We start from the raw sequence: 27,574 nt of genomic DNA, 5'->3' as shown, positions 1-27,574 counted from the left end.
ATTGAGATATAATTGACATACAATGTAAGATGATTGTTAATATAAACAATGGGTACCAATTATTGAGCACCTGTTTTGGGCTGCTGTTGATCATATTCCTATCCCACTCACATATTTTACTTTCTAGATGTCTCCCATTCTCAGCAAATGGAATTACCATTCATCTGTTACTTATGCCAAAACCCTAGGTGTCATCTTTAATATTTTTCCTTTATACCCTACTTTAAACCTTCAAGTAGTTTAGCATTATTTAAAAAATATTCCCTGAGTCTGACTACCACTTATTACCTCCATAGCCACCATCCTACTTCAACACTCTTAGTTGATCTCCCAGATCCCCTCTTGCTTCACGGTAGCCAGTTTGAACTTGAAGAAGGTAAATCAGATCATACCATCCTCCTCTGCTGAATTTCCTTCTATGACTTTTTGTCACTCTTCAAATGAAGTCTAAACTCAGGGCTTTGATATTGAGATGTGTGCATACAAGACCTTAAATGAGTTGACCTATCTGCTTCTCTGACCTTATTTTCTTCTTCTTTTTTTTTAAATGTAGACCATTTTTAAGGTCTTTATTGAATTTGTTACAATATTGCTTCTGTTTTATGTTTTTTGGCTATGAGGTTATGTTTTTTGGCTACGAGGCATGTGGGATCTTAGCTCCCCGACCAGGGGTTGAACCTTGCACCCCTTGCATTGGAAGGCAAAGTCTTAACCACTGGACCGCTAGGGAAGTCCCTGGCCTTATTTCAGATCACTCTTTCCTATCTTACACCATCCTAACCACCCTCACTGGCCTTTTTGTTTCTCAGATACACCAACGTCTTTCATACTTCAGGGTCTTTGTACTTTCTTTTCCCTTTTCCTATAATGTCTTTGTTCCAGAATCATTTAGCATGCTTCTTCTGAGATATCCCATCCTCAAAGAGACTTTTGTTGACTAGCCTGTCTAAAATAGCCATCCAGTATCACTCTTTACCCCTTCATTATTATGCTTTGTCTACATCATTCTTATCATCTTTGAAAATATCTTGTTTATTTGTTTACTTATTGTTTATAGCCTTCAGATAGGGTGAGTTCCCTGAAGGTAGTGTCTATAGAGGCAGATGCTAGATAGAAGCAAGCCAGTTTGCATCACAGAAACCTATAAAACCTACAGTTCAGCTCTGGAACTGAAGGTGGATGTCAGGCTTGGGCTGAAAACAGGAGGACTATTGAAAGTCTTTTCAGGGGTAACTGGGCCTAAAAGTTACCATCTCCATTCATTGCAATTGATCAGTTAAGTCTCACCTACCTCAACAAGAGGTGAATTTTTATTTTTGGAAAAAAATTGAACTAGATGCTAGGTAAGCATCTAGTATGACAGCTGATGGAGAAGGAATGTTATCCTAAGAAGAGGGAAATGAAGGGACTGTCTATGTACTGAATGGTGAGGCTCTTGAGACTTCTAGTCCTCTCCTATCCTTTGACTCTTAAGCAGGTAGGAATTACCCCATCCCACCCTCATCTGCCAGGAAACTGGTAGATTTGGAGAAATTGAAGAGCCCCAAGTAAAAGAAGAAAACTTTGAAGTATAACCAGCAAAAAAACTAATTATTATCTTCTAAATATACTTCTTCTAGGAGAGGTTTGAGAAGGAGCTGCATCTATGAAATAATAATATACTGTAAAACAGGAGTAATTAACCATAAAGATTCTTGAAAATTTTAAAATATGATTATATGTTTATGTATAGTTTTATATGATTCTTTATTTATGGTTTTAAGTATTTGATTGGCCTGCCAAGGAGATAAAGAGGAAATCATCCATTAATGGTAAAAAAACAAAGATGGAAAATAAGAGAGAAAAGAATTAAAAAGTAAAGGATTAATCTAGGAAGTCTGTTTTTGACTAATACAAGAACATTTTCTACAACCAAGGGGCATAAACTTCCAAAGTGAAAGGGCCTCCTAAGTGCCCAGCACAATGAATGAAAAAAAGGCCCATCCCAGAGCATATAGTTGTCAAATTTTAGAATATGGGTAATAAAAATAAGATTCTAAGTACTTTGACAGCATAGGGATGGAGAGAATCAGAGGCCATATAAAGGACTGAAAATTCAAATGGTATCAGACTTCTCAAAACCAGCTCTGGGGGCTTCCCTGGTGGTCCACTGGTTAAGAATCCTCCTTCCAAAGCAAGGGTCACAGGTTTGACTCCCCAGTCTGGGAAGATCCCACACGCTTTGGAGCAGCTAAGCCCATGGGCCACAACTACTGAGCCCATATACTGCAACTGCTGAAGCCCTTGCGCCTAGAGCCTGTGCTGCTCAACAAGAGAAGATGAGCAGCCTGCACACTGCAATGAAGAGTAGCCCTCACTCGTGGAAACTAGAGAAAGTCCACATGAAGCAACGAAGACTCACAGCCAAAAAATAAATAAATAAATCTAAAAAAAACACAACCAAAACCCAGCTCTGGAAGCTCTACCAGTAGAACAATGCTTTCTGAGAGAAAATTATTTCTTAGAATTCTTTATCCAGTCAAACTACCAGTCAGGCATGAGAGTAAAGACATTTTCGGACATGCACGGTTTTGAAAATGTTACCTCTCGTGAGCTGTTTCTTATGAAGCTGCTGGACTATGACCCCCCATCAAAAGTAAGGGGGCAAACAAAACAACACATAAAAATAAAAAGGCATAAGATCTGGAAAGAAGGGTGATAGCAAGTCCCAGGGTGACTGCTGGGCAATAGGCTAGAGAATAAACAGTCAAAACTGGAGTGGGAGGATCAAGAACTTCAGGAGAGATATTGGGCAGTGGAGTTTGAGGAAAGAATTTATAGATTCCCAGATGTCTTTGACAGGATGGACATTCATGTTCAGAAAAATTTTGCAGTTCTGTTGGAGGATTTGGGGAAGAATTGAGGTCAGTCAGTTCAGTCGCTCAGTCATGTCCAACACTTTGCGACCCGATGAATTGCAGCACACCAGACCTCCCTGTCCATCACCAACTTCCAGAGACTACCCAAACACATGTCCATTGAGTCGGTGATGCCATCCAACCATCTTATCCTCTGTCATCCCCTTCTCCTCCTGCCCTCAATCTTTCCCAGCATCAGGGTCTTTTCAAATGAGTCAGCTCTTCGCATCAGGTGGCCAAAGTATTGGAGTTTCATCTTCAAAATCAGTCCTTCCAATGAACACCCAGGACTGATCTCCTTTAGAATGGACTCGTTGGATCTCCTTGCAGTCCAAGGGACACTCAAGAGTCTTCTCCAATACCACAGTTCAAAAGAACCAATTCTTTGGCACTCAGCTTTCTTCACAGTCCAACTCTCACATCCACTGGAAAAACCATAGCATTGATTAGACGAACCTTTGTTGGCAAAGCAATGTTTCTGCTTTTCAATATGCTATCTAGGTTGATCATAACTTTCCTTTCAAGGAGTAAGCGTCTTTTAATTTCATGGCTGCAATCACCATCTGCAGTGATTTTGGAGCCCCCCAAAATAAAGTCTGACACTGTTTCCACTGTTTCCCCGTCTATTTGCCATGAAGTGATGGGACCAGATGCCATATTAGTTTTCTGAATGCTGAGCTTTAAGCCAACTTTTTCACTCTCTTTCACTTTCATCAAGAGGCTCTTTAGTTCTTCACTTTCTGCCATAAGGATGGTGTCATCTGCATATCTGAGGTTATTGATATTTCTCCCGGCAATCTTGATTCCAGCTTGTGTTTCCTCCAGCCCAGCATTTCTCATGATGTCCTCTGCATAGAAGTTAAAGAAGCAGGGTGACAATATACAGCCTTGACATATACCTTTTCCTGTTAGGAACAAGTCTGTTGTTCCATGTCCAGTTCTAACTGTTGCTTCCTGACCTACATATAGGTTTCTCAAGAGGCAGGTCAGGTGGTCTGGTATTTCCATCTCTTTCAGAATTTTCCACAGTGTATTGTGATCCACACAGTCAAAGGCTTTGGCATAGTCAATAAAGCAGAAATAGATGTTTTTCTGGAACTCTCTTTTTTTTCGATGATCCAGCAGATGTTGGCAGTTTGATCTCTGGTTCCTCTACCTTTTCTAAAACCAGCTTGAACATCTGGAAGTTCATGGTTCACATATTGCTGACCTGGCTTGGAGAATTTTGAGCATTACTTTACTAGTGTGTTTGATGAGTGCAATTGTGCGGTAGTTTGAGCATTCTTTGGCATTGCCTTTCTTTGGGATTGGAATGAACACTGACCTTTTCCAGTCCTGTGGCCATTGCTGAGTTTTCCAAATTTGCTGGCATATTGAGTGCAGCACTTTCACAGCATCATCTTCCAGGATTTGAAATAGCTCAACTGGAATTTCATCACCTCCACTAGCTTTGTTTGTAGTGATGCTTTCTAAGGCCCAGTTGGCTTCACATTCCAGGATGTCTGGCTCTAGGTGAGTGATCACACCATCGTGATTATCTGGGTCATGAACATCTTTTTTGTACAGTTCTCCTGTGTATTTTTGCCACCTCTTCTTAATATCTTCTGCTTCTGTTAGGTCCATACCATTTCTGTCCTTTATCGAGCCCATCTTTGCATGATATGTTCCCTTAGTATGTCTAATTTTCTTGAAGAGATTGCTAGTCTTCCCCATTCTGTTGTTTTCCTCTCTTTCTTTGCATTGATTGCTGAGGAAGGCTTTCTTATCTCTCCTTGCTATTCTTTGGAACTCTGCATTCAGACGCTTATATCTTTCCTTTTCTCCTATGCTGTTCACTTTTCTTCTTTTCACAGCTACTTGTAGGGCCTCCTCAGACAGCCATTTTGCATTTTTGAATTTCTTTTCCATGAAGATGGTCTTGATCCCTGTCTCCTGTACAATGTCATGAACCTCCATCCATAGTTCATCAGGCACTCTGTCTATCAGATTTAGTCCCTTAAATCTATTTCTCACTTCCACTGTAGTAGAAGATTAAGGGATTTGATTTAGGTCATATCTGAATGGTCTAGTGGTTTTCCCTACTTTCTTCGATTTAAGTCTGAATTAGGCAATAAGGAATTCATGGTCTGAGCCACAGTCAGCTCCTGGTCTTGTTTTTGCTGACTGTATAGAGCTTCTCCATCTTTGGCTGTAAAGAATATAATCAATCTGATTTTGGTGTTGACCATCTGGTGATATCCATGTGTAGAGTCTTCTCTTGTGTTGTTGGAAGAGGGTGTTTGCTATGTTCTCTTGGGAAAACTCTATTAGCCTTTGCCCTGCTTCATTCTGTACTCCAAGGCCAAATTTGCCTGTTACTCCAGATGTTTCTTGACTTCCTACTTTTGCATTCCAGTCCTCTAGAATGAAAAGGACGTCTTTTTGGGGTGTTAGTTCTAGAAGGTCTTGTAGGTCTTCATAGAACTGTTCAACTTCAGCTTCTTCAGCATTACTGGTTGGGGCATAGGCTTGGATTACCGTGATATTGAATGGTTTGCCTTGGAAACGATCAGAGATCATTCTGTTGTTTTTGAGATTGCATCCAAGTACTGGATTTCAGACTCTTTTGTTGACCATGATGGCTATTCCATTTCTTCTAAGGGATTCCTGCCCACAGTAGTCGATATAATGGTCATCTGAGTTAAATTCACCCATTCCAGTCCATTTTAGTTTGCTGATTCCTAGAATGTCGATGTTCACTCTTGCCATCTCTTGTTTGACCACTTCCAATTTGCCTTGATTCATGGACCTGACATTCCAAGTTCCTATGCAATATTGCTCTTTTCAGCATCGGACCTTGGTTCTGTCACTAGTCTCATCCACAAGTGGGTATTGTTTTTGCTTTGGCTCCATCCCTTCATTCTTTCTGGAGTTATTTCTCCACTGGTCTCCAGTAGCATATTGGGCCCCTACTGACCTGGGGAATTCCCCTTTCAGTATCCTATCATCTTGCCTTTTCATACTGTTCATGGGGTTCTCAAGGCAAGAATACTGAAGTGGTTTGCCATTCCCTTCTCCAGTGGACCACATTGTGTCAGACCTCTCCACCATGACCCACCCATCTTGGGTGGTCCCACAGAGCATGGCTTAGTTTCATTGAGTTAGACAAGGCTGTGGTCTGTGTGATCAGATTGGCTAGTTTTCTATGATTATGGTTTCAGTGTGTCTGCCCTCTGATGCCCTCTGGCTACACCTACTTGGGTTTCTCTTACTTTGGATGTGGGGCATGGCTGTTCCAGCAAAGTGCTGCTGGTGCTCCTTACCTTGGATGAGGGGTATCTCCTCACGGCCACCCCTCCCGACCTTGAATGTGGAGTAGCTCCTCTCTGCCCTCCTGTGCCCGCCCAGCTGCCTCTCCTTGGACGTGGGGTTGTTCCTCTTGGAGCAAGTTCGGTAAACAAGTCTGGAATTTAGAGGAGAGGTTCAGGATGATTTTATCACTTAATAGTTAGGGGACCGTAGGTAAGTTATATAACCTTTATAACCTCAGTTTTCTCATCTGTGAAGTAGAAAGGAATAGTATTACTACTGTACCAGGTTGGTGGTGCTCTTAAAAATTCAGCCTCTGTGCAGTGGTGCTGAATTAAATCTTGGAGACAGTTTGGGGAAAAAGGAATAGCTTTATTGCTTTGCCAGGCAAAGAGGGACACAGGAGGCTCATGCTCTGATAAAAACTGTGTGTCCCAATCCAGGAGATTTGGTGAGATTTATAGCAATGGTTCAAGGGCAGGGTTGCTGATAAGGATCAAGGTGTGTGCAGGGCTTGTCCTTCTTTTATCTGGCCTTAGGTGGTCTTCTCATGGTCTTCCTGAGATTAATCAAACTATGATCTCCTCTGGAATGAAGAATGCTAACATCTTCCACTTGTTGGAGATTTTAATTCTGTAGAAGGGCTCAAAGATACTGTTTTATCTCTTCACATGGAACCAGGACCCTGCCCCCAAACTGCTCTTTGTTCCTCTCTCTCTCTTTTTTGGTTTAAAATAATTTTTTATTGCCCAGGATATTTTTTATTGTGTCTTCTTTTGTTTATTTTCTTTTTAAATAACTATAAATTCAAACTGGCCTTTGTCTTGAAAAACAACAAAGCTTTTATGTCACTTGCTAACCTGGTCTCATTTAAAAAGAAAGATGGAAATAATCTTGCAAGAGTAAAATTTGTATCACAAATGATAAAGGTCAACAACAGTAAACTTTGTTAAGAAATACCTAAGTGTTTTTTAGGTCAAAAAGAGAATGAGATTAGTTAAACTCGATGCCTCGAGTTTGAATAAAATAATGGATTTAAGAATTACTGGAACTACTTGGATATATAAAAACAGGGTGTAGGTTGGGTCATGCTCGCAATGGTCTCAAGTTCAAATAAACTACTGACAATACACACTTCACAAGTCACACGCTTTCCCAGGGGCTCTTTTCCTTCAGTAGGTACTGGCAGTAATCGTGATGAGTCGTTTTCCAATGTAGGTGCCTACCTCCAAAGCCATAACGTGGCAAAGGAAGAGAGATGGAATGAATAGTTAAGAAATTGCGCGGAGAAAGAAAATCAGCCCTTTTTTCATGGACCCACTTTTCCTCGTGCTTAAGGAAATGGAATATTTAGGGTGCCTGAGTGGGACTCCTCAGGCAAAATGTTTTCAGGTCTGCTAGACCAGCTGGACACCCAGTCTGCGATTTTCTTCAGTGCACCCACATCTCTCTCTTTGGCAGTTTCTTCTGACTGAGAGCTACGGTCCCTGCTGCTGTGTTTCCCATCAAACACGATCTCCCCCTCTTCTGGTGGGGAAGGGTTGTTGCAGTGCAGACTGTCTCTTGAACTACTCTGAATTCATGTTGTGCATCCAGAAGAATCTTCTCTATGTCTCCATTGTGGATAGAGGATGAGGAGGGTACCTGTTCTAGCCCCCTTTTTTCCCCATTGTTATAACCATTGCCATTGCTGCTATTCCTGGGGAGCTGCGCCCAGGAACTGTTGAGGCTGGCTGGCAGAGGCAGAGACTGTTCACCTTCCACACAGTTGTTATTGTTGTGGGGGGGCAGCGGCTGTTGGGGCAGCTGGAAGAGCTGCAGCCGCCAAGAGGTTGGATAGCAACACTAGCCTTTGTTTCCTGACTGCTCCTTCCTTGTCTCACCATCCCCTCCTTTCCCAGATTAGCAACTGTTTGAAAGGCTTGTGTGCCCAGGGTCCTGCTTGCTTTTATGGAGATGATTAAATGAAATAATGTCTACAAACAACTTATCACAATGCAAGGGACTAAATCTTAACTATTATATTTTTATTATTGTTGCTGTTATAATCATCTGAAGCATTATATATTGAGGCTGTATAGCATAAAGCTTAAGAGTTAAGGATTCAAACAACAATAAATAGATAACTTGTTAAGCAAAAAAAAAAAAAAAGATTAAGGATCTACTTCTGACTGCCATTTAATCAGTCTTCATGTCTGTAAAATGGAGAGAGTAATAGTACCTACTACATAATATCTTCATAAAGATTAAATGAGGTAAATCCTGTAAAATATTTAGAACAGTGTCTGACACATAAGTGCTCAGTAAATGTTATCTAGTATTATCATTATTTGTCTGTGAGCGCCTTAAAGAAGGATTTATTTATGTTTATTTCTATGGCCCTTCAGTTCAGTTCAGTTGCTCAGTCGTGTCCGACTCTTTGCGACCCTATGAATCGCAGCACACGAGGCCTCCCTGTCCATCACCAACTCCCGGAGTTCACTCAAACTCATGTCCATCAAGTCAGTGATGCCATCCAGCCATCTCATCCTCTGTCATCCCCTTCTCCTCCTGCCCCCAATCCCTCTCAGTATCAGAGTCTTTTCCAATGAGTCAGCTCTTCGCATGAGGTGGCCAAAGTATTGGAGTTTCAGCTTCAAAATCAGTCCTTCCAATGAACACCCAGGACTGATCTTCTTTAGGATGGACTGGTTGGATCTCCTTGCAGTCCAAGGGACTCTCAAGAGTCTTCTCCAACACCACAGTTCAAAAGCATCAATTCTTTGGTGCTCAGCTTTCTTTACAGTCCAACTCTCACATCCATACCTGACCAGTGGAAAAACCATAGCCTTGACTAGACGGACCTTACTTGATCCTTATTGCCTGGCACTGTGCTTATATATATGTGACAGGCAGTGAAAAAGAAAATTAAGTGTTCTGTTTATCAATGGAGAATACAAGTATTGCACATAGTATTTCTTGATACATGCTTATTGGATTGAATTGGGGAAGAAATCATTGTGAGAGTATAGTTTCAAAAGTATGTTCAAAAGTATGTTCACATAAATTGAAGTCTGTGTCTATATTTTGCTATTTTGGCATGAGTTTATGAGTAATTGTAGGCTAAAAGATAATTTTGGGAAGGAGGAAGAAGCTTTTTCAGTGCTTGGGGAGACAATCTATATACTTAGGTTTGTGGATTTTAGTTCTCTTCTGAACTTCCTGGTTTTACAAACAGAAGCATGTTGGGGACATTTTGAAGTCACTGCCCATATATTTATTAATAGCTCTGCCTTTGGTGGGAGACTTGGTATTTTGCTGCTTGCATGGCTGTTTTGAGCAATCTGGTTTAAAATTTTCTATGACATAAAATACAGAATGAATTCATTCTTAGTCTCATTTTATTTTCAATTGTTATTGAAGATAGAGGATATTCTTCTCTCAGAAATCTAGGATTTTATATTTATTATACTGGTATAATATTTATAAACAAGCAGATCTCATTTTAACTTTTTAGATATTTGTGTTGTTTGACTAAGAAAAAGTAAAATTTTAACATGAACTTGATTCTTCCTTGTGTTATTATATATAGTGCTATTGACATAATCTAGTGATGGCTGAGGCATATTTATTCTGCCTTTAGCAATCTTAAAATTGGACTATAAAAGCTATGGACAGAAAAGAGAAAACCAGACTGAACCAGCTCTGCTCAGTGTCACCTGATGTGAGCTCTGGTGGTTAATGTCAGTTCAGCTGAGTTTTCCTTATGAGTTTTCATATCTAGGACCCAGTACAACCAGTTTTCCATTATGTAATACCTCTAAAACACGTTTGAACTCCAGCAAGCCTTAATTACCTAAGGATATTACTCCTTTTTTTATGGGTCTGGATTCATAGCTCTTTTGGGACTTAAGATTTGAGCCATTTCCGCCTCTTCTCCTTTTTGGTTATTGGTAATTTTTTCTAGTCCAACAGAGAGTGTTGGTATCTTTGCTTTATTTGGGAGTAAAATGCAAAGCAGTTCCTTTTAGTGCCACACATTACAGCTTAGTGGAATCTCATGGAGTATGTTCCAGGGCCTTGCCTTCCAAAATTATGTGAGGAAATAAGATAAAAATATATTCAAACTTCTGGAAAAACTTTGGTTTAAATCTAAGTAAGTTTCAAATGCAAACCTTTTAGAAAGCGTATTATTATAAAAAAAAAAAAGCCCACATTCTAATATTTTGCTATAGGTTTATTTCAGGCCTCTTAATTGTTTTTACCAAACTTTGGAGTCAGACATTTTTCCAGAAAGACCAGTACAGGTCAGAAAAACTTTTTTAATAAGACTGCTATTTTTACTGCTCAAAGTTGGCAGTAGAAGGGCTTGTAAAGCAAACTAGTCAGAGTTTCATTGGTTTGCAGATAGATAGTTCTTTTTTATGAATAAAAAATAAAATTATTCTTGATCTACTGGCCTTTTTCATACATACTGATTATCACAGAACAAAACATAGGCTTTTGAGCCAAATGGATCCACTTTCCAGTACCTTCTCGAGTCTTTGTCAAGTCACTTAAATACTCTGAATCTTATTTTCCTAGATGATAAAATAGGGGTAATTTCATATCAGGTAGTACCTATAAAATACCTAGCACAGTTTCCAGGTATATTGTAGGTGAGCAGTACAGAGTAATTTTCTTGACAGCTTTGATGCAGTGGCTGCATTTCTCTTCCTAGGTCCTGTTATGCAGAATTGAAGAGGTCCCAGTCAAAATAGTAGTGTCAGTATTTTGTTTTGTTTTGTTTTTTAGAAGAAGGATAGATGTGTTTTAGACTGTTACCATGCCTCTCCCTTATTCTTTTATTTAGGTAATAAACTTCTGAGAAGGGATAACATTTGAACTTTAATGTTTAACTCTGAGCTTTATACATGACTGTGAGTTCAATAAATATTTGACCTACTAGATGTAAATGCCACTAAGGAAAATAACGTTATTATTTTCCTTATGCTTCTTTACAAAGAGTCAAAGCCCAAAGTCTATCTTAGATCTGTGAACATTATAACATAAAATAGTGACCCTTAGATTTTTCTGATAGTTTTCTAGGACCGCTGTAGCAAATTGCCACAAACCTAATGGCTTAAAATAACAGAAAATTATTATCTTACAGATCTTACTGGGCTAAATTCAAGGAGGGCTGTATTCCTTTCTGAAGGCTCTAGGGGAGAATCTATTTTCTTACTTTTTTCAGCTTCTAGTGACTGTTTTGCATTCCTTAGCTTGTAGTCCCCTTCTGTCGTCCAAGCCTGCAGTGACCCGTTGAGTCTTTTTCATATTGTAGCCCTCTGATACTGACTTTTATGCCTCCCTGTTTCCACCTTTGAAGACCTTTTGTGGTTACGCTGCACCCACTTTGCTAATCCAGGATAATCTCCCTAATTTAAAGTCAACTGATTAGCAGCGTCAATTCCATCTGCAGTTTTTAAAATTTATTCTGCTTGCCATCTAACATAGTCACAGGTTCTAGGGATTAGGACATGAACATCTTTGGATATCTTCTGTCTACCGTAGAATCCCATTAGGAAAACATTTTTTAGCCCATCCCAGGTGCTACTATCAGCCCATGTTAAATATTAGTAAACATTTCTCTTTTTTTGTATAAAAAAAGTAAAAATTTCAATTTTCTTCCCATACTTCAATGAATAATCTCTCTCATACCCCCAGTTGTGAAGACTGCTGGCTAATAGTAGAGTCTTGAAAGGTTCTGCCCTGCAATAAGAATTTTAACTTTTAATTGAACTCTAAATATTTACTGAACACTAATTATGAACAAGGCAGTGTTTTGGGTATATATAGAGAAACAAAACTATAAGGTGTATTTAGTCCAGATGGGCTAACTTAAAACGTTATTGGCTTAAAAGCTGTTTCTTACTCATATTCTAATCCAGTGCATGTTGAGTGGAGGTTGAAGGGGGCTCCTTTTAACCTAGGACAGGACCTCAGATTCCTCTATTGGATCCTGTGCATCTGCTGGCAGATGAAGGAAGAAAGCATGGAGGATGATGTTGAGGTTTTTAATGGGACAGGCCTGAAAATGATATAATCACTTCTATCCCTGTACCACTGGCCAGAACTCAGTGTTATGATCTTAACCATCTGGGAAATGTAGCCTACTTCAAGAGGAAAAGGGAAGTTAACAAGTAACCATCTCTTCCATACTCTTCCATCTCTGCCCTCAAGAATCCTCTAATTGAGTGGAAAAGATGGAGATAGCTAAAACACGTAGAAGGCAAGCCTGGTTAATGTTACAGTAGAAGTTTAAATGGAGTAATTTGAGTGTATAGGGAAGAGAAAGATTAATTTTGATGAGAAAGATGGGCTTATTCCAGCAACAAAACGGAAGTAGAAGGACATATTTAGGAGAAGCTGGTTATATAACTACAGTAAAACATAGAGAATGCAGATGGATGTAATAAAGAAAGAGAGGTTTGGGTCAGATCATTCAGACTGTTGAATAACATGCTAAGGAGTTTGGACTTAAATCAGGAGCTCTGAGCTGCCACAACAATTTTTTTGAGTAGCCAGTAGCTTCTTAAGTGAACAGGTTGTGTCTTACTCATTTTTATATCCTCTTTATAACTATACAGAGAGGTATTATAACATCATGATTAAGAGCACAGACTTTGGGAATTCCCTGGTGGTCCAGGGGTTAGGACTCTATGCTTGTACTTCAGGGGCCCTGGATTCCATCCCTGGTAGGGGAAACTAAGATCTCTCAAGCCACATGGTACACACCCGCCCCCTGCCCCCGGCCAAAAAACCCCACAAAAACAACAAAACCACAGACTTTGGAACCCACTGTTTAGATTTGACTCGTGACTCTGCCACTTATTAGCTGTGTGACTTTGGACAAGTTACTTAATTTCTCTGAGCCTCAGTTTCTTCATCAATGTGATCAGGTTAATAAAAGTATTACTTCTTTGGGTTATTATGAGGATTAAATGAATATAACATAAAGTGCTTAGAACAATGCCTAGATGGTAAGCACTCTTTGAGTTAGTTCTTATAATTGTTATGATCGTTACCAGTGCCTGGCACATAACTGGCACTCAGAAATATCAGAGTTGTGTTTTAAATTATCCAGCAAGTGTTTATATACTATCGTATGCCACTCAAGAGAATGCTTTAAGAAGCTTATGGTCTCCTAAGGGAAATATAAGGCATATTATAAAAGTTAAAGGTAGGAAATTATGATGATGTGGCAGTGTGGTATAGATGGAGTGCCTTGGTAATTCAGAAGCATGCTAGTTCAGAAATACTTCTACTTAGAGCCAGATTTGTTTTGGGGAAAGGAAATGAGCTTTGGGGCAGAATATAACTCTGTGGAAATGAAGGGTGGGGCATTCTAAACATTGGAAACAGTCTGAGGAAAAAAGCTAAGTTATGGAAAAGTGTGGTTATGATACTTTATGGGGAATGGTAAATCATTCTACAGGAAAGACAGGAAACTTTCTTTCAAACTCTAGTTTACCAGTAGTATCAGAGTTGGGAGTTTCCTGTTATAGTCTTAGTAACTTTAGAGTAGTGATCAGCTACTGAAATTCAACATTTCAGTTCCCCCCTGACTTATAGAATCAAAGTCTGCAGTTTATATAACTTCTGGGTGATCTGTTTCCATATTAAAATTTAGGAAGCACTGGTGTAAAAGACAATGCAAATGTGTGTGTAATATGAAATTAAAAATAACAAATTTGAGTAATCTGTCACTCACTCTCAAGCATATCCATTAAGAAAATGCCCCCTTTCTGAGCTAAATAATTTAAGCTTACATGATTTTGGGTGTTGGTAGTGGAGAATTAGAATCATTCATAATGTAATTTTTTTTAAGATCCTGTCTCTTACCAAGAAAGATTTTCAGCTTCGGCCACAGTTTAGATTTTGATTAAAGTAGCAATAAAAATATCAGTGGAAACTTACTGTTGATATATTAAATGCCTTTTTAGGCGTAAATCACTTCCCTATTAAGGATGAGTAATATTTCCCTTTTAAAAGTATATGCTTTTTATAGCAACTCGAATGATTAGCTCTGCTCAAGCTCTTCTTCCAATAGAAAGCTAATGCCTGTTTCAGCTTGCCAGCTCTTTAATACCATTTTCGATGCGGTGGTGGTGGTGGTAGAAAGGAAATGAGGTTGAGAAGGTCTAGCAGAAAAGTTTCACGTAGAAGTAGAATTGTGCGACACCACTATGATGTGGTGATGTGAGTAGGGGGTGGGGAAGACTGTCATATGAAGCCATGCCTGCCTTAACGTGTCCTCTGTGACATCTCTGTGGGTGGTGTGGTAATAGTGATGGTGGGTCTGAGGGCATGGGAAGCAAGGGTAAATCACCCTCAAACCAAGTACTTTCAGTTTCTAGACGACTCTTAACTTTAGAACGTAGCCATTGTTTTGCTAATAGAATCCTATTGCCTCCCTTCTATACAAATATTTGATGAAATAAAATAAATACCTCTTGGTTTTCTAGCCTTGTACCTGCCTCTAAATGTTCTTTCTTATAAAATGAGTTTACGTTGTGAAACTAACCTGGTGATTATTGCCTTTTCATTCAAGAAATACTTGTTTAGCATCTTATGTGCAAAGCATTGTATGTATATAGAAATAAATTAGATGAGTTCTGTATTCTTAAAAGCCTTCCTTATATTCCAATCTGGAGAAGTCAGAAAGGTTAAAAAGAAGAATAGCTAACATTCTCTAGTGCATATTATGTTCTAAGAGCTCAAGTTATTTTAATCATCACAATAACCATATAGATTAGATAATACCAACATTTCCATTTTGCATGTGGAAAAAACCTGAAATACAGAGAGGTCATCAGTAAGCAGAGCCAGGATTCAAATCCAAGCAGACTCCAGACCTTGGACCTCTTGACTTATGCTAATGAGCAATCTTGCAAAAAAGGATGTTAGCACTGCTTGGAGCCAGGAAGAAAGAGAGAGTACTAATGTTAACTGAAGGCATCCTAAAGATGATTGCAGAGAAAATGAAATTTTAGCTGATCCTAGAAGGATAATTTTCTGTAAGTAAATGAAGTCTTCCAGCTCAAGGAGGAGCTTGAAGTTAAGTTTCTAGGTCATAAAAATCATTCATGCCCTTCAACAAATCTTTACTGAGATCTTGCTTACTGTGTGTAAGATACTATACTAGTTACTAGAAATGCAGAGACAAATAAAACTCTGAATCTTCCACAGTAAGGAAAGTTTCAAAAAGAGTTATGTGGGCAGAAGGCAGGTTTAATGAGTCTAGGAACAAAGGAAGGTTAAAGATACGTAGATAGTGTATGCAAAGTGAAAGTGTTAGTCACTTAGTCGTGTCCGCATGGACTTGTAGCCATGAAGATCTCCAGGGGAGCTTCCCAATGCAGGGATAGAACCCAGGTCTCCTGCATTGCAGGCAGATTCTTTACCAGCTGAGCCACCAGGGAAGCCCAAGAATATAGGAGTGGGTAGCCTATCCCTTCTCCAGCAGATCTTCCTGACCCAGGAATCAAACCAGGGTCTCTTGCGTTGCAGGCAAATTTTTTACCAGCTGAGCTACCAGGGAAGCCAGATAGTGTAAAGATATGTATGTAAAGTGAAACTGTTAAGTCACCCAGTTGTGTCCGACTTGACTCTTTGCAACCACATGGACTGTCACCCGCCAGGCTTCTCTGTCCATGGAATTCTCCAAGCAAGAATACTGGAGTGGGTTGCCATTTTCTCCTCCAGGGGATCTTCCCAACCTAGGGATTGAACCCCTGTCTCCTTCATTGCAGGCAGATTCTTTACTGTCTTAACCACTAGGGAGGCCATATAGTGTATGTAACCTACTCTTAAAGGTTGGGTATAAATGCAAAGAATGACTTAGGATCATATTTTAGGGCGGGGGCTTTGTTTTTGTTGTTGTTTTGGTCACTCAGTCCTGTCTGACTCTTTTGCAACCCCATGGACTGTAGCCCACCAGGCTCCTCTGTCCATGAGATTTTCCGGGCAAGAATACTGGAGTGCCATTAGAAATTTATTTCCTCCTCCAGGAGATCTTCCTGACCCAAGGATCAAACCCACAGAGCTCCACACCTCCACATCTCCTACATTGCAGGCAGATTCTTTACTGTTGAACCACTAGAGAGGGGGCAAGGGAAGCATTTTTTAAGATGAGTAAATTTAAATATATTTGTAGGATAGAAGCAGAAGAAAGGGAGAAATGGGTGAAGAGTAAGGCTCATGGGAAAGTGTGAGCTTCCAAAGATAAGCTGGAACACATCATGGAAAGTTTCAAATGCTGTGGTAAGGAATTTTGACTTTATTCTATAGGCAGAAGGGAGCCATTGAAGGTTTATAAAGAAGGAAATTACATAGTTCAGGTTTTGAAAAGGTAACTCTAATAGTCATATAAGAGATGGTATAATTTAGAATTGTTAATAATGATAAAATAAAAAACATTTAACATTTATTTGATTACAGGGTAGATATTGTACCTGAAATATCCCATTTTATCTTCCTAACAGTCTTTTAAAGTAGTATGAGCAAACTCTTTTGGTAAAGGACGAGATAGTAAATGTTTCAGTATTTGCAAGCCATACAGTCTCTGTCACAACTATTTAAGTCTGCTGTTGTAGCACAAAAGCAGCCACAGAAAATACCATGGTTGCTGCTGCTGCTGCTTATGTTCCGATAAAATTTTTATAAAAACAAGTAGTAGGCCTTAGTTATTGACCCCTGCTAGTGCCCTTTATAGTTTAGAAAGCTGTAGTGAAGCTTTTATATATTACTTATTGTAATATTGTAATAAAATTTTTGTAATAAAAGCTTATTGTATAATTGTAATAAAAGCATATTGTGTATTATTTATCTCTTTTTGCTATGGTGGGATAATGAGAATAGAATCATCCTTAGGCAGAAATACCATGTAATCTCAGGGAAGCATCCTTCCTGTAAGAGGTTTACTAGATACAGCTATTTATGCACAACAATTTAACTGCTTTCTGCAAAACATCCATTTAACTTTTTATTACAATTACTTTCCAGTAGAATGATCCCTGGAATGAAACTGCTTTGAGAGCAGGGACTTTGTTTTATTCACTGTTCTGTCCCTAATGTCTTACACATAGTGACCACTCAACAAATAGTTGTTAAATAAATGAATAGAATACTGACTCTCATAATTCTGGTGACTGAGGAACTGTATAAACACTTAAAGAACACTGACCTTTTAAAAAGATACCTCTACAGTAAAGAAGATGTGGTATATACACACAGTAGAATATTACTCAGCCATAAACGAATGAAATAATGCCATTTTCAGTAACATGAATGGACCTAGATATTATCATACTAAGTGAAGTAAGTCAGACAAAGGCAAATATCATATGATATCACTTATATGTGGACTCTTAAAAAATACAAAATGAACTTATCTATAAAATAGAAATGTACTCACAGACATAGAAAACCAATCTATGGTTGCCAAAAGGGAAAGTGGGAGATAAATTAGGAGTTTGGAATTAACAGATACCCACTACTATACACAAAATAGGTAATCACCAAGGAGCCACTGTATAGTACTGGGAACTATGTTCAGTATCTTGTCATAACCTATAATGGAAGAGAATCTGAAAAAGGATATATATATGCATACATACATATATATATATGTATATACACACACACACATACACACACATATGACACTGAATAGAAATAGAGCCTCAGACATAGAAAACAATCTTATCATTACCAAAAGAGAAAGGTGGGAAGGGGATAAATTAGGAGTTTGGGTTTAACTTATACATGCTGCTGCTGCTGAAGCTGCTGCTAAGTCGCTTCAGTCGTGTCCAACTCTGTGCGACCCCATAGACGGTAGCCCACCAGGCTCCCCCGTCCCTGGGATTCTCCAGGCAAGAATACTGGAGTGGGTTGCCATTTCCTTCTCCAATGCATGAAAGTGAAAAGTGAAAGTGAAGTCACTCAGTCCTGTCCGACTCCTAGTGACCCCATGGACTGCAGCCTACCAGGCTCCTCCATTCATGGGATTTTCCAGGCAAGAGTACTGGAGTGGGGTGCCATTGCCTTCTCTGATACATGCTGCTATGTATCAAATAGATAACCAAGAAGGACCTACTATATAGCTATGGAACTATACTCAATATATTGTAATAACCTATAAGGGAAAAGAATCTGAAAAAGAATATATATATAACTGAATCACTTTGCTGTACACCTGAAGTGAATATAATATTGTAATCAACTGTCCTTCAATAAAAACATTATTACCAAAAAAAAAAGTGTCTTTAATAAGGGGAAAAAAAGATACCTCTAAAACTTCAGCTCCCCCAGATTGATTGTTTTCTCATTTATCTTGCCCGGATTTCCTTTGTTCTAGTACAGCTTCCTCTCTTTTACCCAACTGGTTTCTGATGTTAAACTGAAGCTATCAGATGCTGTTTATCTGCAAAGACACTATGCCATGGTGCCCAGAAACATTCAGCATTCCAGATTCAGTCTTCAAGCACTCTGTGTTACTTATGTTAATTATTCTTTAAATTTTTACCTGTCTACATTCCTCACCTCATTCTCTTCCATATTAGGTAGTGAGTTTCACAGTAAAGAAACTGACTGGTGAATAAAGTTGTTTCGTTTAGTCTTTCCAACAACCTTACGTTGTGGACACTATTATCCTATAAGAGGGAAACTATTGCTTGCCTAGTAACAAGTAGAGATGAGATTTGAACCTACACCTTCTAACTTCAGAGCTCTTTTTTAAATCGATATCTAGATTGTCAATTATCTTCTTTCTGTACTTTTAATTTTTTAAATTACTTTTGTCTGTGCTAGGGCTTCATTGCTGTGTGGACTTTCTCTAGTTGCAGCAAACAGGGGCTACTCTTGGTTGTGGTGTGCAAACTTCTCATTGTGGTGGTTTCTCTTGTTGCAGAGCACGAGTTCTAGGTGTGCTGGACTTCAGTCTTGCAGCATGAGGGCTCAGTAGTTGGGGCTCGTGGGTACTAAAATGTGTGGGCTTCCGTAGTTGTGGCACATGGCATGTGGAATTTTCCTGGATCAGGGATCCCGCTCATGTCCCCTGCATTGGCAGGTGGATTCTTATCCACTGTACCACCAGGGAAATCCAGGACCTCTTTTATTTTTTTTTCCCCAGACCTCTTTTAACTACTCTCACTTCCTTTTTATTCCTAAGCCTCTTTATTCCCAAGAGGTAAGTTTTAGCCTGTCATTGAAACCTGCATCTTATTTTCAGTACTACCTAAATATTTCCTTGGGTTTTTTTCCTTTCTCAAGTCCCCATCTTGTCTCTGGATGCCCTTAGAGAAAACCAGTGGTCTAGATAACACCTCTTGGAGAAACTGTGAAATTTTCACACTAGTAATTTTGGTTAGAGCAGCATGTCTTTAAAACCGCTGTGATGTTACAGCTGGCCTTCTCCCTCACTCAGTTCCTTTTCACTCAGCAATTATTCACTGAGTAAGCAAACTATTTGCTAGGCACTGTTAGGTGCTATGACCTGGACTCTGCCTTCATAGAGCTTTATGGTCCTTTCGAGCACAGTCACTGCTATGCCTTCACTATCACTTTAGTCAATCTCTTCCCTTTTCTTTTCTCTTCTAAACTAGAACTTACTTGGGCCTTGTGGGTATTGTTAATGAGACTTTTCTTGACAACCTAAGTCCTGAGTGTCACTGCTTTATATCATTTATCTTCTGTCACTTAATGATTATCATCAGTCATAATTGATTTGTGATTTTTGTTTAAAAATTATTTTTACCTAAAAATTTAAGCTGATGTTTGAAGAAACTTCAAATATAACATAAGTTGTGCACTAAAAAATAAAAATCACCCTTTACCCCCTCAGTACCATTTATTATTAATGCTTCTAGATACTTTCTGTTAATGTATAAAAATTTTTTTACACAAATGGTATTTTAAAGCTTGACATTTTCATTTAGCAGTATATTTTGTGTATATTGTCATGTCAATGCATAAGGAGTACTTCATTCTTTTTTAATGCCTGTATAGTATTCTAATGTATGAATTATACTGTAAATATTTAACAAGTCTTTTATATGATGGGTATTTAGATTCACATACACTGGTGAAGTAGATGTCCTTTTATGTGAATTTTTGCTCACCCAAATTGATTATACTTCTAAGATAAATTTCTAGAAGTGGATTGTTGGAGTAATGAAAATTTTTGCCAGGATGATCAATTAATTACCCTTTGAAAAAGTTGTACTGAGAACTCAGCAGTATTTCCTATTCTTGTTTCCTTCCCTTCTGGACAACACTGAGCATTATCACTCTTTTCTGGGGGTTGGGGGGTGCTGCCCTGTTGGGCTTGCGTTCCTAGGCAACATCCTAGTTCCCTAACCAAGGATTGCACCTGCACCCTCTGCAGTGAGAGCAGAGTCCTAACCACTGGATCCATCTTGAGGAATTCTCCCAATCATTATCATTCTTAATCTTCATTCATTGATAGATTTAAAAAGTAATAGCTCCTTGTTTTAGTATACATTTCTCTCATTATGAGAGAGAGCGCATTTTTATATGATTAGCCCTTTATTCTTAGTTTTCTTTAATGTACATGCTTTTTGCTTATTTTTCTATTGGGTTCTTTTTAAAGTTACATATTTAGAAGAGTTCTTTTTATATTAAGGAAGTTAGCTCTCTGTCCTCTAGTTAATGTGGGTATTCCCAACCCCAGTTCATTGATTGTAAATTACAGACCTTCATATTGGGTAGTTCAACCTACTTACTTCCTAGATGAGCAAACTGCGGAAACCATAGGGTTAGTGACCTTTTTGTGTGTGTGAGCATGTAAACAGATAATGGCCAAGCTAAACCAGTATCAAGTTTCCTTGGTTCCAGCTTGGTGCTTGTCTCATTATACCACGCTGTTTTTAAAGGCTTGCTCACCTCCCTCTTCCACCAGTACTTTTTACCTCTGGGTCTTGCCACAGCCAGATATTTCATGATAAACTTAGAATTTACAAGAGTGGCATTAAAGTTTGAGAAGCTACAGTGTTATTCAGGACGGTAGACTTTACAGGTGTTGGACTGTCTCTAATGCATGCACAACTACACTAGTTAAGTTCATGTCCTTTTCATTTGTTTAAAAAAAAATCTGTTTATTTTGTAGGTTCATGGGTGTGTGTGTACATCAAGGACAGTTGCATGCACTCACAGAGGTAAGACTCCAATACGCATGTTGAAGTGACTTCTTTGCCTTAGTTTCAGCATTTATGGTTCCACTCTAATTGTTACTCGCATACGTATGCAAAATATGTATTCATTTATGTTCATGCAAAAGGGGCATTGTTAACAAAGCTTTCTTCTGTAGCCTTGGGACAGTTTGCCATATCTCTTAATACTCTTAGATTCCCTGATAGCACTTGGTGAGTATTCTGGGAATGAGTCAAGGAGGCCTGGCGTGCTGCGGTTCATGGGATCGCAAAGAGTCGGACACTGAGCGACTGAACTGAACTGAAGTGGGAATGAGTGCTCAAATATTATATTGGTTGTTGCTGCCTGGATGACCCCCTCCTAAACTAAGGGATGATGTCACTTGGCTGCATGCTGTATCATGACAGCAAATTCCCAGACTATTAAGAAATGTGTGGGGTCCTGATCTAAAATTCCACTGTTGTTGCTCTAGTTTCCTGACTGGAGGAAAGTACTCCTTGTAGAGTTTACATCTCTATTCTCATTTCATTTTTAGTCTCTTCTAGGCAGGTAAATATGTAGTGGTCACTACTTAGCCTCTGAGGACCAGGGAATCCCCTCTCAAACAAATGCTTCCCAAATTCAGGTACTAGGTTACCAGCTTCATAATTTGCTTGGGTCGCTTCTTAGAAATTTGGATTCCTAGAATACTCTAGGTTTAGTAGGTCTTCATAAGGCTCCTAGGTATTCTTGAAAACTCTTCAGATTCTATCTTCTAGAATGATTTCACATTTCTCTTTGAGAAGCACCAGAATAAAAAGTGAAGAATTTAAGAAGGAAAATTGTTCAACAGAATTTGCAAGAGCATTAGTTTCCTACTGGCTTGGTACCTGGAATTAATCCTTAATATATTATCAAGGAGGGTCCCATGTGCCTCACTCAGTGTCTTTTTTCTCAATTACTGAGAACACCAGAATGTGGAATGTGTATAGCTATGTCCTGCTTCTTGTATGGAAGGCCAAAGAAAGTGGGTTAGTGAGGCAGTGAAGAGTATGGGCTCTGTAGTGTTGATTGCCATATCTCTTAGTATTCCTGGATTCCCCAATAACTAATTGAATCTAATGATTGAATCTCCCTGTGCTACAGTGTTTTTCATCTATGAGACAGGAATAATAATAGTAGTGCCTATCCCAAGGAGTCCAGATAGAGAAGAGGACTATAGCTGAGTGTTAAAATACTTGCATTTTTAAAGTCTGGTGGGAAAGGCAGATTAAGGAGTAGCTAGGGAAATAGGAAGAACACCAGGAGTGTGTTGGCCTGTAATGGAAAGGAAAGGGTTTCAAGGAGGAAGAAATAATTACGTAGTTGTGGCAAATGCTGTTGGTAAGATTATGACCACACTGAATACTATGTGGATGTAAAATGCTTATTTAACACAGTAGGTGGCATACAGTAATTGCTTAATGCATTTTAACTATTATAGCATTAACAGTGACCAGTCCCTCCTGAACTCCTCGAATTGTCAGTAGTTTTCATTAAGTACTTAATTCTGTACTGCTGTTTATGTCATTAAACTTTTAAAACCTTTTACCAAGTATAAAGAAAAGCACACATATGGAAAATGTGTATCTCACTAGGTTTTCACAAATGAACACACCCATAACCAGCATCCTGGATCAAGAAATATTTTCTGTGTATTTCTTTTCTCAGAAGTGAGTATATATATTCCTCAAAGACAAAACTGTCTCCTCTCAAGCCTTCTATCCACCAGAGCTCTGACACTAGTGATAAACACTTGTAAAAGTATTTGTTGCACTCCCTGTTTATATCATTGTTTTCTGAAATGTAAGTTCACTGGAAGAGCTTGTGTGTTGGTTTTACTGACAAATAAGAATATGCTTTAAAACCTGTGACCATGCTTCAAATTTGAAAGTAGATGTAGTAGAAAGGGCAGAAATGTTTGATTGTAGTGCAACATCCTTTTGGCCATGTTGCACTTAAATAATATTTTCTGTTGCTTAGTAGCTTGTTTACAGTCATATGCAAGATACAATAAGTGCTTTGTGAGTGTATTTCTGTATAATGAATGAGATATTGATACAACTTATCATATTAATAATCTTATTATGATATTAATAGGCCACAGGTCATGAAGCCCAAATCCAAATGTTCTTGCTTGTTTTTATAAGGGGCTCAATAAAGGCCTTCATGGCATAGATTTCTGGTTTAATGGCCTAATAATTTGACTTGACAGCACAGCTCTTGGTTTCACTAAGGATCATAAAGAAAATTACTAATAACATCAAGCACACTGCTTAGAACTTGGGTGATATTTAGTAAATATTTCTTGATTGGTGGAATGCCTGTCCTCCACAGTAACGTGAGCACCATTCCTTATTTCTCTCAAGATAGTTTGTCAATAATTACAGTAGAGAAGCACAGCTCTTATTGATGCCTATAAAGTATTGATATTATTAAGAAGAATATTTCTCACATACAATGGTGATACAGACTTTTCTGGGCCTCAGCCGCTTCTACAAGTGTTCATTGTAATTGTAAACATTAATTGAACTTGAAACAGTCAGACATTTACGAGTGTTTTTTTTAACTGCTTATAGTAAGCATAGACTTCTAATTTTTTAACAAATTAGTATTTGTTAAAGAGAAAGCAGTTTGATGGAAGATCAGGCACTTTCGAGTTTAATGAGTTGAATTAAGAATCCCAAAGTATGTCTTTGACTCAGACGACCTAACCTTGTCTTTCATTTAGTCATGAGTATCAAGGAGGTGGAAATCTTTGGTTTTTAAAGACAGAAATATAACCGTGTGGTCAGTTAGCTATTGCTACATAATATTCAACCACAAAACCATGCAACAATAAACATTTATTTCTCATACCTCTGGAGGCTCTGCTAAGCTGAACTGGGCCAGCCCAGTTGGGCAGTTTTGCTGCTCTCTCTCTTGCTCAGTCATCTATCTGCAGGTCTGCTGGTGGTCTGCTGTAGGGTGAGCTTTGTGTGGGCACTTTGCTTCAGCTGTTTCTCATTGTCTTCTGGGACTGGTGGGCTAACTTGGACTTGTCCTTCTTAAGATGATACCAGAATAGCAAGAGTATGCCAGCACATTTGTACAAGTGTTTTTCATGACTCTGCTTATGTTCCAGTTTGGTTGGCTAATATCTGATTGGACAAAGCAAATCACGTGCCTGAATCCACACTGGGAGCATACTGCAAAGTTCTTTGTGTCAAAGAACATTGATTCAGTAAGGGGTGAAGAATTGGGACCTTTGTTGCAATATCTCATACCCTATAAACATCCCAGTTAGCACATTATAATTATTTGTCTTTTCTACCCTACTTGAGGGTAAAGACTTGCTCTCATTTTAAAAATCATAACTACTAGTTATTAAGCACCCACTGTGGGCTGAGTGCTATGCTTGGTGCTTTATATAGTAGCTATAGTTCTCACAATTCTGTAGTTCTGTTTCTTCTATTTTATAGATGAGACAACTAAGGCTTGAGAAGTTAAGTGACTTCCTCAAAGTAGCATGTGGATTTAGGTTCATCTGACCTCAAAGTCGATACTCTTTTCATTGCAACATGCCGTCCTTAATTTACTTATGTATTCCCCATAGTCCTGAGCACAGGTTCTTGTATGTGTAACACGTGTAGTATTTGTAGAATTCATTTTTGATTAACTTTGTATATTTTCTGTTATTTGGGAAAGCTGTTTTCTGGTTATTGGATATATTATAATGTATTTGGGTGCAAGAAACAAAATAGTTAAATGGCCTTAAACAACAAAAGGACTCATATAAACTGAAATTCTAGCAACTTATTAGGTTAGAGCTTGGTTTAATTCAGCAGCTAAATAGATGTTATCCAGAGACCCCCCACCTCTCCCCATTTCTTTGTTCTGTGCTTACATTGTCAGCTTTGTCCTAAGGTTGGCTCTCATTCATAATCAAAAAGTAGCTGCCACCAACTTACATGCTGTTTTCTATTCCATATTCAGGTAGGAGGGATGTCAAAGAAAGAGAGGAGAGAGAGATGCTTACAGACAGATTACATGTCATCTCATAATGGTTTTTATGGTTTGTTTTTGTTTGGGGATATTTTTTGTTTTTTACTTTGTTAAGCACAAGGAGGGAAATATCCTCATATCAAACAGTTCGGGGAACTTCTTTTTTGCGGGGGACCTCTTTGTATAGAACATTTTAGTGCCTAGAAGATTGGGAATTTGGTGGATGAACGGAGTATAAGGTTGTAGGGTAGGGGCCTCAAGTGACAATACTCTGGTCAAGGGAGTCAGCAAAAGAATTGGTAGGACGTTTTGGGGTCTTTCTTGCCATTTCTGCCATGGAAAAACTTCTTTTTTCCACTGTGGCTATAAGAGCCCTTTAGCTATAAAAAGGGGGCTTCCCTGGTGGCTCAGTGATAAAGAATCTGCCTGCAGTGCAGGAGATGTAGATTGAATCCCTGGGTTGGGAAGATCCTCTGGAATGGCAGCCCATTTCAGTATTCTTGCCTGGAGAGTCCCCTGGACAGAGGAGCCTGGTAGGCTACAGTCTGATGTCGCAGTCAACACGACTGAAGCAACTGAACACGGCATGGCAGCTATAAACAGAGCAATTGCTTGGCCTCTTTACAGCAAAGTCACCTCAGCCAGTCAGATTCTTGGTACTGAAAGAAATGCTCTTCACTCATGAGGGAGTGTTTAGCCCTGCAAGTGGCTGAAGAGAATTTTTAATTCACAAAGCCCTCATCCTCTTCTCACTCACCATTTCTACCCCCTTCCCCACCTTCTTTATTAAAGAAGAGTTACTTTGGAAATTTCCTTGTTTATGTGGGTTGATATGTGTTGTTTCTGAGTTGGTTTCTGTCAGACCTCTAAGAAGCCTTATATAATCAGAGAGCTTACAATGAAAGGAAACTCTGTGGGTTCGGTAACCAAACTCATGCATTATTTATAAAAACGAGCAGCCAGACCCTGATTCCAGTTTCTTGGTGTGCTGTGATATTACCATTGGTTTTGCCTACTGCTTTTCTTATTTTTGTGTGACCCAGTACAGAGTATTCTCCTGGTCTAACTTACCTTGAGCCAAATGCAAAGTTGTCTGGTGCCTGCCTTGAGTTAACTTTGGCAGCATAGCCATGCCCTCTATCTTTCAAGCGTGTGGCTGCTTTTCTTGTCCCTGGTCTGCCTTTGTTTCAGTTTGATATGTTACTACATAAGTAATCTTCATTAGGCATACTTTGATAATATGATGCTTCTGTTTAAAAACTTCTGTTTAGTATTCTAGACTTTCTCTAATCGGATTTCAAAATTCAAATTGCTCCCTTTAGTTAGGTGGGTCACTTTGCTATCTTCTACACGTGCTGGCCTTAGATATGCCTTCCAGGACCTGGGATGCCCTTGTCTCTCTTCTCCCTTCCACTTTCCAAGTTATGTCAAATTCCAAGTTCTCTAGTGAAGGTCAGTCTCTTAAATAGGGTCTGTATAATGATACCTTGTGTGACTGGGTCCATAGTACATGTAGAAGCTGCATTAACTCCAGTGGAAAGAGCCAGCAATCAAAAATAGTGTGAAATGTTACATCCAAGTCCTTTCACAATTAGAAGTTCATTCCATTTATACATGTAAAAATAGCTACAGCATTCCTATGAATACATGTTGGCGTCTTCTTTACTTCTGAAAAAAATGTAGCTTTTATGTAACTTTTGGTTTGGTCATTTAGTAACTTTAAAAATCTCTAAATAAATTGTGGTACATGTTTTCTGCCCTTATTTTTAGTAACTCCCTAAGACATTTGAGAAACAAGAATTTGAGGTTGGCAGCCTAACCTACAAATAATAGAAGAGTTCATTTAATTTACTTTTTTCTTAAATAAGTTTCCCCCTGATTTGCTAGCATGCCTCTAGCTCATTAAAGAAACAAATTTACTGGCTCCCGCTATGTGTCTTGCACCATTCCAGGTACTGGGAATATAGTGTAGTGTTAGTTGCTCAGTCGTGTCCAACTCTTTGAGACCCCGTGGACTATAGCCTGCCAGGCTGCTCTGTGCATGGGGTTTCCGAGGCAAGAATACTGGAGTGGGTTGCTGTTTCCTTCTCCAGGGGATCTTTCTGACCCAGGGATCAAACCCAGGTCTGCTGCATTGCAGGCAGATTCTTTACCATTTAAGCTACAGGGAAGACTGTAGAATATAATAATGAACA

At 38.9% G+C, this 27,574-nt stretch overlaps 1 protein-coding gene and 1 pseudogene across 6 annotated transcripts in view; one reads left to right on the top strand and one right to left on the bottom strand.

Annotated features, from left to right (window-relative positions):
* The window catches only part of TESK2 (testis associated actin remodelling kinase 2), a 141,134-nt gene that overhangs the window by 78,927 nt on the left and 34,633 nt on the right, over positions 1 to 27,574 (top strand). For all 6 annotated transcript variants that reach the window (XM_069589539.1, XM_069589553.1, XM_069589544.1 and 3 more), the window contains exon 4: positions 21,334 to 21,382. In XM_069589539.1, the coding sequence (XP_069445640.1) occupies positions 21,334 to 21,382 (49 nt within the window). The remainder of the gene's footprint in view (positions 1 to 21,333; positions 21,383 to 27,574) is intronic.
* On the bottom strand, positions 7,358 to 18,764 carry LOC138428442 (BCL2/adenovirus E1B 19 kDa protein-interacting protein 3-like pseudogene; annotated as a pseudogene).

The sequence above is a fragment of the Ovis canadensis genome, chromosome 1, assembly GCF_042477335.2.
Source record: "Ovis canadensis isolate MfBH-ARS-UI-01 breed Bighorn chromosome 1, ARS-UI_OviCan_v2, whole genome shotgun sequence".
Lineage (NCBI taxonomy): Eukaryota > Metazoa > Chordata > Mammalia > Artiodactyla > Bovidae > Ovis > Ovis canadensis.
Note: the sequence above shows the minus strand (reverse complement) of the source record. Positions and strands in the feature narration are given on the sequence as shown.